Source organism: Onthophagus taurus, chromosome 11, assembly GCF_036711975.1.
Source record: "Onthophagus taurus isolate NC chromosome 11, IU_Otau_3.0, whole genome shotgun sequence".
Taxonomy (NCBI): domain Eukaryota; kingdom Metazoa; phylum Arthropoda; class Insecta; order Coleoptera; family Scarabaeidae; genus Onthophagus; species Onthophagus taurus.
In genome coordinates this window covers 5173604-5188183 of record NC_091976.1, presented here as the reverse complement: position 1 = coordinate 5188183, position 14580 = coordinate 5173604, and the positions used below count along the sequence as shown (strand labels likewise).

The following is a 14580-nucleotide window of genomic DNA, read 5'->3' as shown; positions in this document are numbered from 1 at the left end:
CTTAAATAATAGAAACGTGATAAAAAATTCTTTATCAAAAAACGTGCATTAGATAAATAGGTATTTCTAAATAGCTAACTGCTTTTAGTACTAACTTTAAACAAACGTGTTGAATAAACAATAAAAATCCATAAACCATATATAAAGGTAAAAAGGTGTTTAGGATTGTTTTCGTCAAACTAGGTTCTTTTTGGTTTACTTGGCATCGTTTTAATTCATCCTCCCAATTTTTCTCGATTTTATCACCAAGAATTTTCGAATTATCCTCCGTTAAAGGCACAAACAGGTCGTTTATTCCAATACCACGTTTACTTCCGATATAAAAAGTTTTAAACATCCAACTAAAATTTATAAAAATTATATATTATTTTAATTTTTTTATAAAATTATTTTCTATGTCAACTCACGTAAATAATAACCTAGAAAAAACATTTCGATTTCTTCTAGGATTCTCACTTGTAACTCGAAACTCGTTTTCCATTATTTTAATAAAAATTTGTTACGCGACCGTTTATAAATATGTTACACAATTCTAAATTCGTTTTATTGTTGTCACTACTACAATGGCTGGTTGAAATACAAATAATAAATAATAGTGCATTGATATATTTTATTTAGAACGAAAAAATTTGAACCGGTTGAAATTGCGCCCGACACGACGATTACAGATAAATTCATCAATGTTTTGATAATATAATTATTATTATCGATTATAATATCACGACGATAATAATCAATTTTATTTTGAATTGGCTTAATATCTGTATGAATTAATTTATTTTACACACGGTACGTACGTCTTTATTATGCGACATAGTTATTACATTTTCTTCATTCTCAAAATAGAAAAAAAATTCAATATATTTTATGGAATGGGTAAAAAAATAAATGATGTTTTATTAAAATTTTGTTTCAAATGTTAGATTTAATATGTGCTATCCCTGGTTTTGCACACGTTTTGTATTTTATGACACCGTGATTTTATGAGACCGAAATAAAAAAAATGTTATAACTAATGAAATCTGAAAAAGTTTTGCAATCAGCACTTGATACAGCCTCTTCTCGGTTAGATTTCTATTACTTCCATAAGTTACATGTTTTTCTACAATGGAGCGGAATAGCAAATGCATTATGATAGTTTTCTTTTGTTGCTGCCAGGCTGATGGAAGCGGTTCCTCTCGTCACCGCGACCTATAAGATCTATTGTGATTACGCCTATCAAAGGTTTAGGGCAGATCTAGGTCCTTGATGAACCTTAGTATTGCTCCAAAGATTTGTTCCTTTATGTCAGTAGGTGTCTGGAAACCTTTCCGAAAATTTTGTGTTTTAAGAGACCTCGCGACGCAGTCACACAGAATAGCAGAATCAGCAGTCTCTGACTTGTTGCAAAGTCAACAAGTTTGATCTTTAGCTTGTCCAATGTTGAAGAGATGGTACACTGAGAGAAAAAGTGACGTATATACAACGAATTTCTTCGTTGTAACAATGAAAATAACTATAAAATCAGTCTGATGAAAAAGTACGTTGACACAATGAACATTTTGCACAAAAGGATGAACTCCTTCATTGATTAATGTAAATTTATTGCATGAATGAACAGCGTACATTGTTTTTTTCAAATCACATTTTATTGAGCCATCAAAGTCGAACATTATAATTATGTGCAGGATTATCCTGCCAATGATACTACTTTACAGTATCGATTAAAAATGTTCATTGCTGCAATAACATCATACAATACAATTATGTACAGGTTTATCTTTCTAACGATGCTAGTTCACAGTATCAATTCAAGCTGTTCATTGAGCCAATAACATCATACGTTCTTATAATGTACATATTAATCCTGCTAATGAAGCTACTTCATAAAATATTCCTTTATCCAATAAATATTGTTCATCAAGTACATGAACATTATACGTTGGGACAATGAAGTTATTTGTTGCTATAATGCTAAGTCCGTTTTTTCCGGGGAACTTAACTGGTTGGTCTCAGTTCTCACTGTAGCGACCTGCTCGGTTTTCGTTGTATGAATTTACATCACTTTTAGTTTAGTTAGAACAATTTTCGTTTCTTTTATCTACTACTTTTATATACTTTATACATACACGCATATCTATATATATATGTTTTTTTTCTTTCTTTTCTTTTGCTTGTTTTTTTTTATTTCAAGTTTTGTTTGTCTATTGACTTTTGTTTGTTTTTGTTTTTTTTTTTTTTCCTTTTCTTTTTCCGCCTTTTTATTGTTTCTGAATGGATGTTGGTATCACTTGTTCATCTGATTCTTCTTCACAATCTTTCCTTTCTTGTACTTCATCTATTGACTCTTCTCTCGCGGCATCAACGGAATCTCTCCTTAATGTCGAGGATGGTGGTGGCGTGACTAATCCCGCTGATTATACGGGGATCTCCTCGACTGATCTCTTCCGAGGACTGACCAACTTCATTTCAGTCTGTCATATAAACGCACAAAGTATTTGTGCTCATTTTGATGATCTCCTACTTACATTTGAATCCAATATCTTTGATGTCATCATGGTTGGAGAAACGTGGCTCAAGCCGACTTTACCTTCTACTTTATACACTCTTCCTAATTACTATTTGTTAAGAAATGATCGTATGTTCTCACGTGGTGGGGGAGTGGCCTTGTTTATTCGAAACACTTTGCATGCTACCATCGTAGAAACCTCCGACGGAACGTTGCCGAATGCGGAGTTTTTGCTTGTACAGCTGAAAACTGATTATAATAAATTATTACTCGGTGTTTTTTACTGCCCTCCTTCTATGAACTATTTTGATCAGTTGGAAGAGATTTTGGAAAGGCACTCACTTATCTATGGGACTATTCTGTTAATGGGGGATTTTAATACCTGTCTGTTGAAAAATGATACTCGTAGTGAGAAACTTCAGTTCGTTACTTCTTCCTCAAACTTATCTATCTTACCCTCTCTGCCTACTCATCATCTTCCTACCTCACATTCTCTTCTTGATCTTATTATTACATCTCTTATGCGACTGCGTAACCGTGCAAAGTCCGTAGTTAAACGTACACCCTCTAGTGCTAATCGGGAAAATTATCGAATTTTACGCAACCGCTGTAATCATAAATGCAAGTATGCTAAGAGATCTTATTTCTACCAGAGGCTGTCTGGAGTCGCGCCCAGAACATTTTGGAGGACTATGAGGTCTCTCGGAGTGATTGATTCTCCGTCTGTCCAGATGGATCTTGATTGTGAGTCGATAGCAAACTTTTTTGCAGAGCCTCCCCTGATCATCGATGACGTAACTAAGGCGGCTACAATTAATGAAATTCTTACTTCTCTTAAATCTTGCTCCTTCTCTCTTACGCTTGTGACCGCGATCGAAGTAGGCGATGCTTTGACTTATTCGAAGTCCCCTTGCGTGGGTTCTGATGGTATCGGTCTCAACCTTCTTCTTCCTATCCTGGATATAGTGCTTCCTCCCTTAACTCATATCTTCAACTTTTCTTTTGAGCGGTCTTTGTTTCCCTCTGTCTGGAAGGTTGCTCATGTCGTTCCCATACCCAAATCCAAGTCCTCTTCATGTAACACTGATTTCCGTCCGATTTCAATTTTATCCGTACTATCAAAAGCTCTTGAACGCTTAGTATATTTACAAGTCCAAGGATTTCTAGAGAGGTTTAATTTACACAATGAGTTGCAATCGGGTTTTCGCAGTGGGCATAGTACAACTACTGCTCTCATTAAAGTTACTGATGATATTAGGTATGCCTGCGACAACAGATGTGTTACTGTGTTGGTACTGCTCGATTTCAGCAAGGCTTTTGATTCTGTCGACCACAGCCTTCTTTTAGCGTCTCTTTCTGCCTACGGATTCACTCCCCCCTGTGTTTCTTGGTTTCAATCCTACCTTTCCCATCGCTCCTTGTGCGTACGCGCTAACTCTTCAATTTCTTCTGCTTGTGCAATCAAATGTGGTGTTCCTCAGGGCAGTGTATTGGGTCCGTTACTTTTTTCTTTGTTCGTTAATAGTGTTACTAATTATATCTCGTGTAATTATCATTTGTATGCCGACGACCTGCAGATATATACTACTACTACTGTTGCTGAATTTCCGGCAGCTATTGTGCGACTTAATAACGATCTATCTAACGTCTTGAACTGGTCTCGGAGATACGGACTTAAGTTGAACTCAGTTAAAACGCAAGCTATTGTGTTTGGAACTCGTCAATTACTTGGTAAGATTAATCCATCTGCCTGTAGTGATCTGATGCTGGATGGTAATGTCATAAGGTTTTCTAACACAGTTAAAAATCTTGGAGTCCTTATGGATTCTGCACTGTCTTGGAAACCGCAAATTCAACATGTTTGCAGAAAAGTCTATGCTTGCTTCCACTCTTTAAAAAGACTTCGCTGCTCTCTTCCTCCTGTGGTGCGTCGTAATCTTTGTTACTCTCTTATATTTCCTCACTTTGACTATGCGGACGCGGTTTATCCCGATCTCTCGGTGACTCTTCTGAGTAAATTGCAGCGGCTACAAAATAATTGTATCCGATTCATATTTGACCTAAATAGATTTGAGCATGTAACGCCGTATCGCAATTACATTCAGATGTTAACCTGTGAGAGACGTAGATCCTTTCGTTTATTAACCATTTTATTTAAAATCCTTCATAACTGCACCCCAAAGTACTTATCAGATAGGTTCCAGCAATTATCAACTCATGAGCTTGCTACTCGTTCACGTTCTGATACTATTCTTACATTTCCCGTTCATAACACTGAAATTTATCATAGGTCATTTACAGTACAGTCGATTGCGCTGTGGAATGGACTGCCTTCTGAAATTCGTAATTTTTCTAGAATTACTAATTTTAGACATGTTTTAAAGAGCCACTTGCTTGCCCTTCAACTGGCTGTTTCCTGATTCTTTGTTCTTTGTCTTTCTCTTTTTTTCCTCTCTTCAACTGCTCTCACTTGTTGGCAACTGATATCCGGCAGATTCTTTTAGTTTCTTTTAGTCGCTCTCTATCTCTCTTTTTGTGTCTTTTCTTTATTTTTCTCTTTGTTTTTCTTTTCTTGCTTAATCTTATTTGGTGATGTTAATAATATCTAATTATCACTACTTGCCATATTCAGCAAATACTATTTTTATTTTTGTTTGTTCTGTTGGGTCATTTGGCAGAGATCGCTTGTGCGATAAAATGATCCATTTGCTGATACTGTTTAAGTTAAGTGTATCTTATGTAATTTTGTATTTTTGTCTGTGGCAATAAATGATAAATAAATAAATAAGTGTTAATTAACACTATGTACCTTGACTTAGCTAATCACGGTATTTAATGTCACTACATGACGGTAGTTATAAACACCGTACGCTAATAATTGCTATCAAGGGAAGTTATAAAAACGAAAACTTCTGTCCTCGATTATACTTATAATGTGACAAGTTGTAAAAATTGTAAGTATAACAAGGTAATTGATAAGTTCTTCTTATCATAATTTTCTTGAAAGAAATTCGTTTATCACAGGATATCTTTTATCCTTTCACATTCAGCAATTTTCTAACATAAATAAGGTAATACTAATCAGTCAATTAAACACCAAATTCATTTTTTAGGCTTTATTGTACTGCAACACATATCTAAATAGGTGTTTTATGGCAACTTCAAAACTTTAAACTTTAATTTAAAAATATTCTCACCAATTGCCATCACAAAAGGTTGTATTAGTGCAGTCACATAGCGGCTGCTACGCCACCATCTAGAATTAACAAAATAAATTCAAACAAGTTGTGAAGAAATCCAATTAAGTAAAGCATATTTAGATGAACTCACCTTCATCATCATCGGTATGCATTTCTCGTAATTGATTTACGATGTTGCATATGCCTTTTTCTTTGACATGATTTTTGTCACTTAGGAATGCTCTCACATTGCTTCCAATTCATTAACAACCTATCGTGATTAGTATCAAACCCTGCCGTAATGTTCATGTTAATCTGTAAAATAACATGTAAGCTTTTCTGCTATAATTACGAAAGAGATATTGTTTATACCAAACGAAACCCATATGGCCTTTTATAAAATGCCATTATAACAATAAATAAAGATCTCTCACGAATAATTATTTAATATTTTATAAAATGGCCATTTTTCGAGTAATTTTGATGTTGAGGTTACTGTTTTAAGGTCTGTAAACCTTAATTGTCTGCAGGCTTTCCAAGCGTGGTCAAATCTTCGGAAGAGAGATGTTAAAAAAAACAAGCAAAGTTGAGCACTTTGAAGAACAAAACTTATTTTATCAAAAATTATCTCAGGTCAAATATAAATTTACAACAATTTAATTGTTTAACAGATAAAACAAAACAGTGTTTTACTTACCAAATTGCACAATTTACTAAATTCACTTCACCCAGAAGTTTCGTTACGCGAAGGAACACGTGATATAGCGAATGAGCTAGCACAGAATAAAGATACGATTTCTGGAAACAAGCAGAAACCGATAGAAAGAAGTAAACAAGGTTCGTAAGGGACGAATTGTAAATCATAACTTATTGGATTCGTTCAGTTTTTTTTAATGTTTAGTACGTTGCGATAATCAATATTACGTTAATTTTACGAACTTGGCGTTCTTATACAGTTGTCCGTAAAGTAACGGATATAGGCGATAAAATCATAATAAACGGTTTATGGCAAAATCCCTGAAGCGGGTCTAAAGATTTAAATTTTTTGCAATTGTTTGGTGTAGATTTTAAATTTCTTCCGCCATTTTTAAGCGAGTTATGACATCGGTATTTTTTTCAAATGGCAATCCCTCATTTTTATTACGGATTATGAAAGAAGAATTTTTTCTGAATCTAATACAGTCAATATTAATATTGCTTACATACAAAAATTTTCGAGAAAAATTACTTTAAAGTTTAATTACTTCAAATTGGTATAATGATAAAAATAGCAGTAGCCATGAGTAACTGTGGTAACCAATTATTCTAAACAATTCCCTGACTAGGCAGGACACAAACTTCCTCAATCTTAATTCTGAATCTATCCAGACTCCCAAATACCTGACCGAATCCTGATACATCACCTCAGCCCCTCCAATAAGCAATCCCAGATCCCGCTGAGCAGCCAGTTTATTTCTTCCATTCGCAAAGACCAAACCAACAGTTTTATACGAATTTACCACTAAACCGTGATCATCCGGAAAGCGGAGAATCCCGCTCAAGTCCTGATTGATTTGACTAGAAGCTAACGAAACATCCGATGGCTTAAAGGAGTAATATATCTGTGGATCATCCGCATAGAAATGATAGCGACAGGTACGAATGTAATTTTGAATATTGAGTGAATACATCGAGTACAGCAGTGGACCAAGCACTGAGCCTTGGGGCACGCCCGATTTCACATTTAAAATGCTGGATCGGCTGCCCCCAAACAACACACTCTGTATACGATCTCGCAAATAATCATCCATTAACTGAACACCACACCGGCCCATCCCAACATAATGAAGTATACATAACAGCAACCTATGATCAATCATATCAAAAGCCTTTGAAAAATCCAAAAGCACAAGCGCTGTAGTTAATCCCGCATCCCTAGCCGTAACAATGTCATCCATAACGTTTGCCAGGGCAGTGGCACAACTGTAGCCAGATCTAAAACCTGACTTCAAATCGGGCAAGATTTTAAACTGATTTAGGTGACCCGTTAACTGTGATGCCAGTATCTTTTCCAGTACCTTAGACAGAACTGGAAGAACCGATACGGGTCTAATATCAACGAACGGTTTGCTTTCTTTCCTGCGTGTTCGTTATATCGAGGGTTTACTGTATTAATCAATAATACCGTGCCTCCACCAGTGCCTTCTACAGCTGCCAGTAGCAGTGCACTAACAAAGACAGAGGATACACAGAGCAACATTCAGAACTTTTTTTCAAACTATACTGATTTGTAATGACTTCTACACTAGTCTCCAAAAATATCGCACCACCTAAATTATGCATTAAGTTTAAAGGTATTTCTTTTTTGAATCAACGGATGGATTTTGATGATTCTTTCTTCACGGTATAGGTTGATTTTTAAGGAAGAAATGTGTTGATGGTTTCTGACAATTGTCAACGTTTTACCCATATACGGGGTGTAAAAATTAATTTATGTTTTTTCTTCTAATTTTGCAACACCCTGTGGAATTTATCAGAAAGAACCGCTACATTCCATTTACATTACGTTAGAATGGCAACCCTTCTCTACATTTTCGTTCAAGAATCATCTCGATATCTCTTTTATCAAGGAAGATACACATTTTTTAAGTTTGACTTAATTTTGTTGAAATATAGTCCTTACTAATGAAACAAGCAGGCTATGAAGTATCAAACAGTTTGACAGAAATGCTTGTCAATTTTATTTACGCATTTAGCAAGTTGCTGCTTTGGGTTATTAAGTGTTTATTTGACATGGACCATATTTCAAGACATTTAAACCGCGATGAGTGTGTTGAGGCAGTTACTTTAGCCAATGGAGGAATAAGTTATCGTGAAATAGGCTTGAGATTAGGAGTTTCTCATACAACAATATCACGTGCCGTTCAACGATTTCAAGAGACAAATGATCATACAAGACGACCTGGACAAGGAAGAAGGAGAGTCATAACACTACGCCAAGATCGTTTTATTAGACTTCGTGCTTTAAAGGAACGTTTTATTACAATGAGAAACTTACAGATACAAGTAGCAGATGTTCATAATATTCGAATTAGTACTAACACTGTACAAAGGCGTCTCGCCGAAAGTGATTTGCATGCAAGGACTCCTGCCAGGCACCAAATTTAAACGCAAATCATCGTAGAAGGAGATTGCAATTTGCCAGAGAACATCTTAACTGGAATGCTGATGACTGGGAACAAGTACTGTTCACAGATGAATCAAGGTTTTGTTTATACAGCTCAGATAGACGTTTAAGAGTAATTTGACGGCCCAATGAACGCTATGCACAATGCAACATACGACCGACAACTTTATTTAATGGAGGATCTGTAATGGTTTGGGGTGGAATTTCGCTTACAGCACGAATAGACCTTGTTTCTTTGCGAAGAGGTTCATTAACTGGTGAAAGGTATATTACAGACATTTTATCGGAACACGTGGTACCCTTTGCTCCTTACATAGGAAATATTTTTTTATTAATGCATGATAATGCAAGACCTCATGTTGCCTATACGGTCCGTGACTATTTAGATGAAGTTGGTATACAAACCATGGACTGACCACCCTGTAGCCCTGATCTCAATCCAATAGAGAATTTATGAGATAATATTGATCGTCAGTTAAGGGGCCGACATCCACCACCTATCGTTTTGGACGACTTTGAGAGGATGGTAAGAGAGGTTTGGGATGCAATTGATCAAGATCAAATTCGACGCTTGATTTTAAGTATGCCTCGTCGCTGTGAAGAAATGAAAGGCGGAAATACACGTTATTAGGTGATTTTGAGAAAATTGATTAAGGATTATGTAGTGTTTTTTAGTTTTCACCTACTTGTTTAAAATGTTAATAAAAATTCGTTACATTTAAGCTTGTGTATCTTCCTTGATAAAAGAGATATCGAGATGATTCTTGAACGAAAATGTAGAGAAGGGTTGTGTAATGTATTGCGTGAACTTGGTGCGCGTGCGCGAAAGCGCGAGAAGAAAAAGACTTCCAAACGTTAGTTTTAGTTTTAGTAAACAGTCAGTTAGTTTTTGCCTGTCCTAGTGAATGTATCGACTCGAATGTATTGTTTAGAAAATATAACGACACCAGGTCAACCCTTTGTTATATTTCTCTCTACTCAAACATAACATTTTGGCGACGAGGACGGAATCGCATTGATCCATGTGATTTCGAAATTAACAACGTTGATTGAAAATTTCAACCATGGCAACTCTGGGAAACGTGGAGCATTTCAATCCAAATAATCCGGGTGCGTGGAACGCTTACAAGGAAAGAGTAGAATTATTCTTAAAGGCGAACAATATAACAGAAGATGACAGGAAGCAAGCTGTTTTCTTAAGCATTTGCGGGGCAGCAACGTACGACATATTGCGTTCGCTGATCTCCCCGGCAAAAGTAAGCGACGCGTCGTACGAAAACGTAATTAAAACATTGTCAGAACATTTTTCCCCTGGAACGTCTGAAATAGTGGCTCGCTTTAAATTCTGCTGATAAAGGTCTTGTAACCTTCTATCACAGTTTTATCAAAGACAAAGCTTCAATAGCCGAAGCCCTACACAAATTACTTCATAAAGACGTTGATTTTAAATGTGGTGCCGAGCAAAACAATGCTTTTAAAAAGTTGAAAGACATCCTCGCGAGTGAACCACTTCTAGTTCACTATAATGAGAACAATCCATTAATTTTAACATATGACGCAAGTGCGTACGGGGTAGGGTGCGTGTTGAGTCAATTGCAATCATCGGGTCGCGAAGCACCTGTTGCGTACCACAGCAGAACCCTATCATCGGCTGAACGCAATTACGCGCAAATTGACAAGGAGGCGCTAGCAATAGTGGTAGGTGTCAAAAAATTCCACAATTACCTTTATGGTCGACAGTTCCGTATAAAAACCGATCATAAGCCTTTACTGGGTATTCTTCGGGCGGATAAGGCTATTCCTGAAGTGTTATCACCACGTTTTGTCAGATGGGTGATAATGTTATCGGCTTATTCGTATGATCTGTCCTATACACCAGGGAAAAAGATTGGCCATGCGAACGCGCTTAGCCGATTTCCAATAAAAGATACGTCCGGAGAAACAGAAAATATCGTTGATGTATTAGCACTAGAATGTGCTCCAGAGCAGATCCTGACTACCGACGAGGTGGCAAAGGAAACAACCAAAGATGTAATTTTGAACAGAATCCTCCAATGGGCAAGAAATGGATGGCCAAAAAATAACAAGGACTTCAATAATGAATTTCAGCCATTTTTAAAAAGAAAACATGAAATTTCTTGTTATCTCGACTGTCTTTTGTGGGGAACCAGAATAATTGTTCCAACCGGAGGGAGGAAAAGGGTCCTAAGAACCTTACATACAGCTCATCTCGGAATAGTGCGAATGAAGGCGTTGGCGAGATCGTACGTTTGGTGGCCAGGGCTGGATGACGACATCGAAAGATTAATCAACACTTGTGAAGAGTGCCAACAAACAAGAAACGCTTCACCTAAAGCACCTTTACATCCATGGGAGTGAGCTAGAGCTCCGTGGTCAAGACTGCATCTAGATTTCGCCGGACATGTAAAGGGGAAATATTTCCTCATCATAATGGACGCTTACTCTAAGTGGTTGGAAGTGAGACAGGTGGGAGGACCTTCCACTGCGGAAACAATAAAGGTTCTACGCGAACTATTTGCAACACATGGTATCCCGGATGTTTACGTCTCTAACAATGGTACAGCTTTCACATCGATAGTTTTTAAAGAATTTTTAAAATCAAACTCCATAAGACAAGCTTTGGTGGCTCCGTATCATCCGAGCAGTAATGGGCAAGCCGAAAGGATGGTGCAAGATTTTAAAATGAAGGAAAAACAAGAAGATCAGTGCTAATCAGCAGCCCCAAGACGCTTCAACAGCGATGATCCCATTTTTATAAGATCATACACAGCTCAACAGAAGTGGGAACCTGCCACCGTAGCTGAAGCGACGGGACCACTGAGTTATAAAGTACTTACTCCGGAAGGTAAGCTCTTAAAGAGACACTCTGATCAAATAAGAGATAGAGAACTGTCAGAAGAGATGAAACCTGAGGCAGATGGAAGTTTACACAGTCCGGCTGATTCCGAGGATGCAGATGTGCCACAACGGAGTACAGAAGACGAGGTAGCTGAGACACCCGCGCCAAGACCTTCCAGGATAAGGAAGCTTCCTCTCAAATTGAAAGACTTTGATTTAGGGATGGTGCGCGAATCTTCCTTGGAGGGATGAGTGTAATGTATTGCGTGAACTTGGTGCGCGTGCGCGAAAGCACGAGAAGAAAAAGACATCCAAACGTTAGTTTTAGTTTTAGTAAACAGGGTAAACAGTCAGTTAGTTTCTGCCTGTCCTAGTGAATGTATCGACTCGAATGTATTGGTTAGAAAATATAACGACACCAGGTCAACCCTTTGTTTTATTTCTCTCTACTCAAACATAACAGGTTGCCATTCTAACGTAATGTAAATGGAATGTAGCTTTATATAATCCTTCAAAGTTGAAATGATTGCTTCGCATGTTTCAACCACAATCCCACTAATAGTGTTAGGAGCTACTATAGCAGAAAACTTCAAACATTCAAACGATCTATCAGTTGCTAAAGGAGAGTTAAGTCAGTGCTATACTCTGTTTTTAAACCAGGAGGAGTAAACGCGAAAGTCAGATTTACACCAAGAAAAATCACCAGAAAATATCACTAGATATTTTAGCGGTAAATTTAAATTAATAATTATTATTATTTATTTATTTACTTATTATTGTATTTATTTTCGTTTGTTATCGTCAACACTAAACATACAAATTAACATTGAAGTTATGAGTGTATTTATTTCAAAATATAATAAAGAAGGGTTTAAGAACACAAAATTTACAATAATGACACGAAACTGTCGAATTGTCAATAACCTAACCTTCAAATTCAAAATTGCCTGTGTGTGAACCTTCCTCGCATTCAACCAATCACGTGCAAGGTCAATCTGGTGACAAATTTTAAATACCGTATTTTCTCGAATCTTATCCGCACTCAAATCTAATCCGCACCCCGATTTAAAAAATGCATAGTGGTAAAAAAATTTATTTTGCGAATGTAATCCTCATCTTTCTTTGAGCAATTCGACAACACCAAAACGATGCGATGCTTGTTGTTAACCATAAATATATACTTTTTCCGTTGACTGACACTGATGCCCCTAAAGAAACCTTGCTTACGACGAGTTTTTATTAGACTAGACTTTAAATTTACCAAGCCAGAAAAAATTGAAAAATAAATATAATTTTAAAAATAAATAGTAATGCCTAGCACGAATTCCGTTCATATACTGCCCTCGTAGTAGTTCGAACGTGATGTGTGCTTAATTATACATATAATAGCGTAATTATAAAAAAAGTAGCAAAGATCTAAGAGGTTCTTCTATACAGCAAAGTGTAAAGAGGTGTTATTAAGTTAGCGTTAAGGAAATCGAAAAGCTGGTACAATTTTTGCTGTTAATGAAAGTAACGTTGCGCTTGTTGCGGAAAGACAAGGTAGCTATTGCAAACTGTGAGGCTTTGTGCAAAGAATTTACCGAGCCAAAGAAGAGATGATTTCATTAAATTGACGAGGCAGTTTTCTAGTTCTCTCAAGAAAAACGAAAGGAGGGACTAAAAAATTTTTAATACTAGCGAAGGTTGGATGCGCCGAATGGTGTTATCGTTGAGGCGCAGAACTACAATTTCCCAAAAGCTCCTAATGATTTTCAAGAAAATTTCAATTTGTCTCAAACTGTAAATGTCAACAAAATGATAGTATATCTGGATATGCCACCCAATTACACACTGGAAAGAAGAGGTGTGTGGGAAATTTCTTTATAAACGAGTGGTTGCGAAAAATTGCGCATAACATTGATGCTAGCAGGAACAAGTGATAGGGAAAAATTGTCGACATTATTAATATTGAGAAAAAAACCATTCTGAAATCTGAAAGACTTCCTGAATGACGTTCTAGTTAGGGCACAACAAAAAGGATGGATAATGGAAAAGCTGATGATGGATTGATTAAGACAAGTATGGAGTCTTAGACCAGGAGGATTATTAAATAAGGATATTAATTAATCATAGACTGATTGCCCTTGGTTTAAACTTCTTGTCATAATAATAATACCTGGTGGAATAACATCCATACTACAACCTGTGTATGTATATGTATATCAACAAACTAGAGAATTAACAAAACCGGGAGCAATTAAAGGAGCTTCTGAACTTGTTCAGTGAGTGTAGGCGACATGGAAAACGATCCCTGAAAACAATATTATAACATCATTTAAGAAGTTTTGTATAATCCGAATTGATCTGTATTGATCCGAAGATGACGTAATATGGGAAGAACCAGGAAGAACATGATACATAAAAATGTAAATATCGTTCTAAAACCCTTAATAAAGTGTTATTGTTATAATGTGATTTTATTTTACTATTTTCCAAATTGCAACTATACGACTGCGAATCTAATCCGCACCCGATTGTAATCCGCATTTGATTTTAGAGCACATAAAATTTGTAAAAGAGGTACGGATTACATTCGAGAAAATACGGTACTCCTCCTGGTTTAAAAACAGAGTATAGGTTGTTGTATACTTTTATTGAACTTGAATATTTTTATTGAGACCTTAGGTTATGTTATATGAATTTAATACAAAAAATTGAAATAATAAAATTCGAATAATTAATTTTAAATTTAATAACTTTTAACTAGCGCCATCTTTTGCCAGTCGATCGTTTCTACTGGCAATTGCGGACTTACAGTCCTTACAATTCGCCGCGTGTAACTATGTAAACCTGTACTGGAAGGATTATAAACAAATTAGTTTAAGAAATTTATAAAGAAAATCTTT

At 36.3% G+C, this 14580-nt stretch overlaps 1 protein-coding gene across 1 annotated transcript; it reads left to right on the top strand.

The window, feature by feature from the left end:
* Nucleotides 1-11284: 11284 nt before the first annotated feature.
* Nucleotides 11285-11944, top strand: LOC139432019 (uncharacterized). Its single transcript, XM_071200348.1, has 2 exons — nucleotides 11285-11559; nucleotides 11614-11944. Exons 1-2 carry the CDS (start codon nucleotides 11285-11287, stop codon nucleotides 11942-11944), a joined length of 606 nt encoding a protein of 201 aa, XP_071056449.1.
* Nucleotides 11945-14580: the final 2636 nt, after the last annotated feature.

Coding starts and splice junctions, on each gene's coding strand:
- LOC139432019 (XM_071200348.1), top strand. CDS start 11,285: ATGGACGCTTACTCTAAGTGGTTGGAAGTGAGACAGGTGGGAGGACCT. Junction 11,560..11,613: donor AAGGAAAAACAAGAAGATCA/GTGCTAATCAGC, acceptor CATTTTTATAAG/ATCATACACAGCTCAACAGA.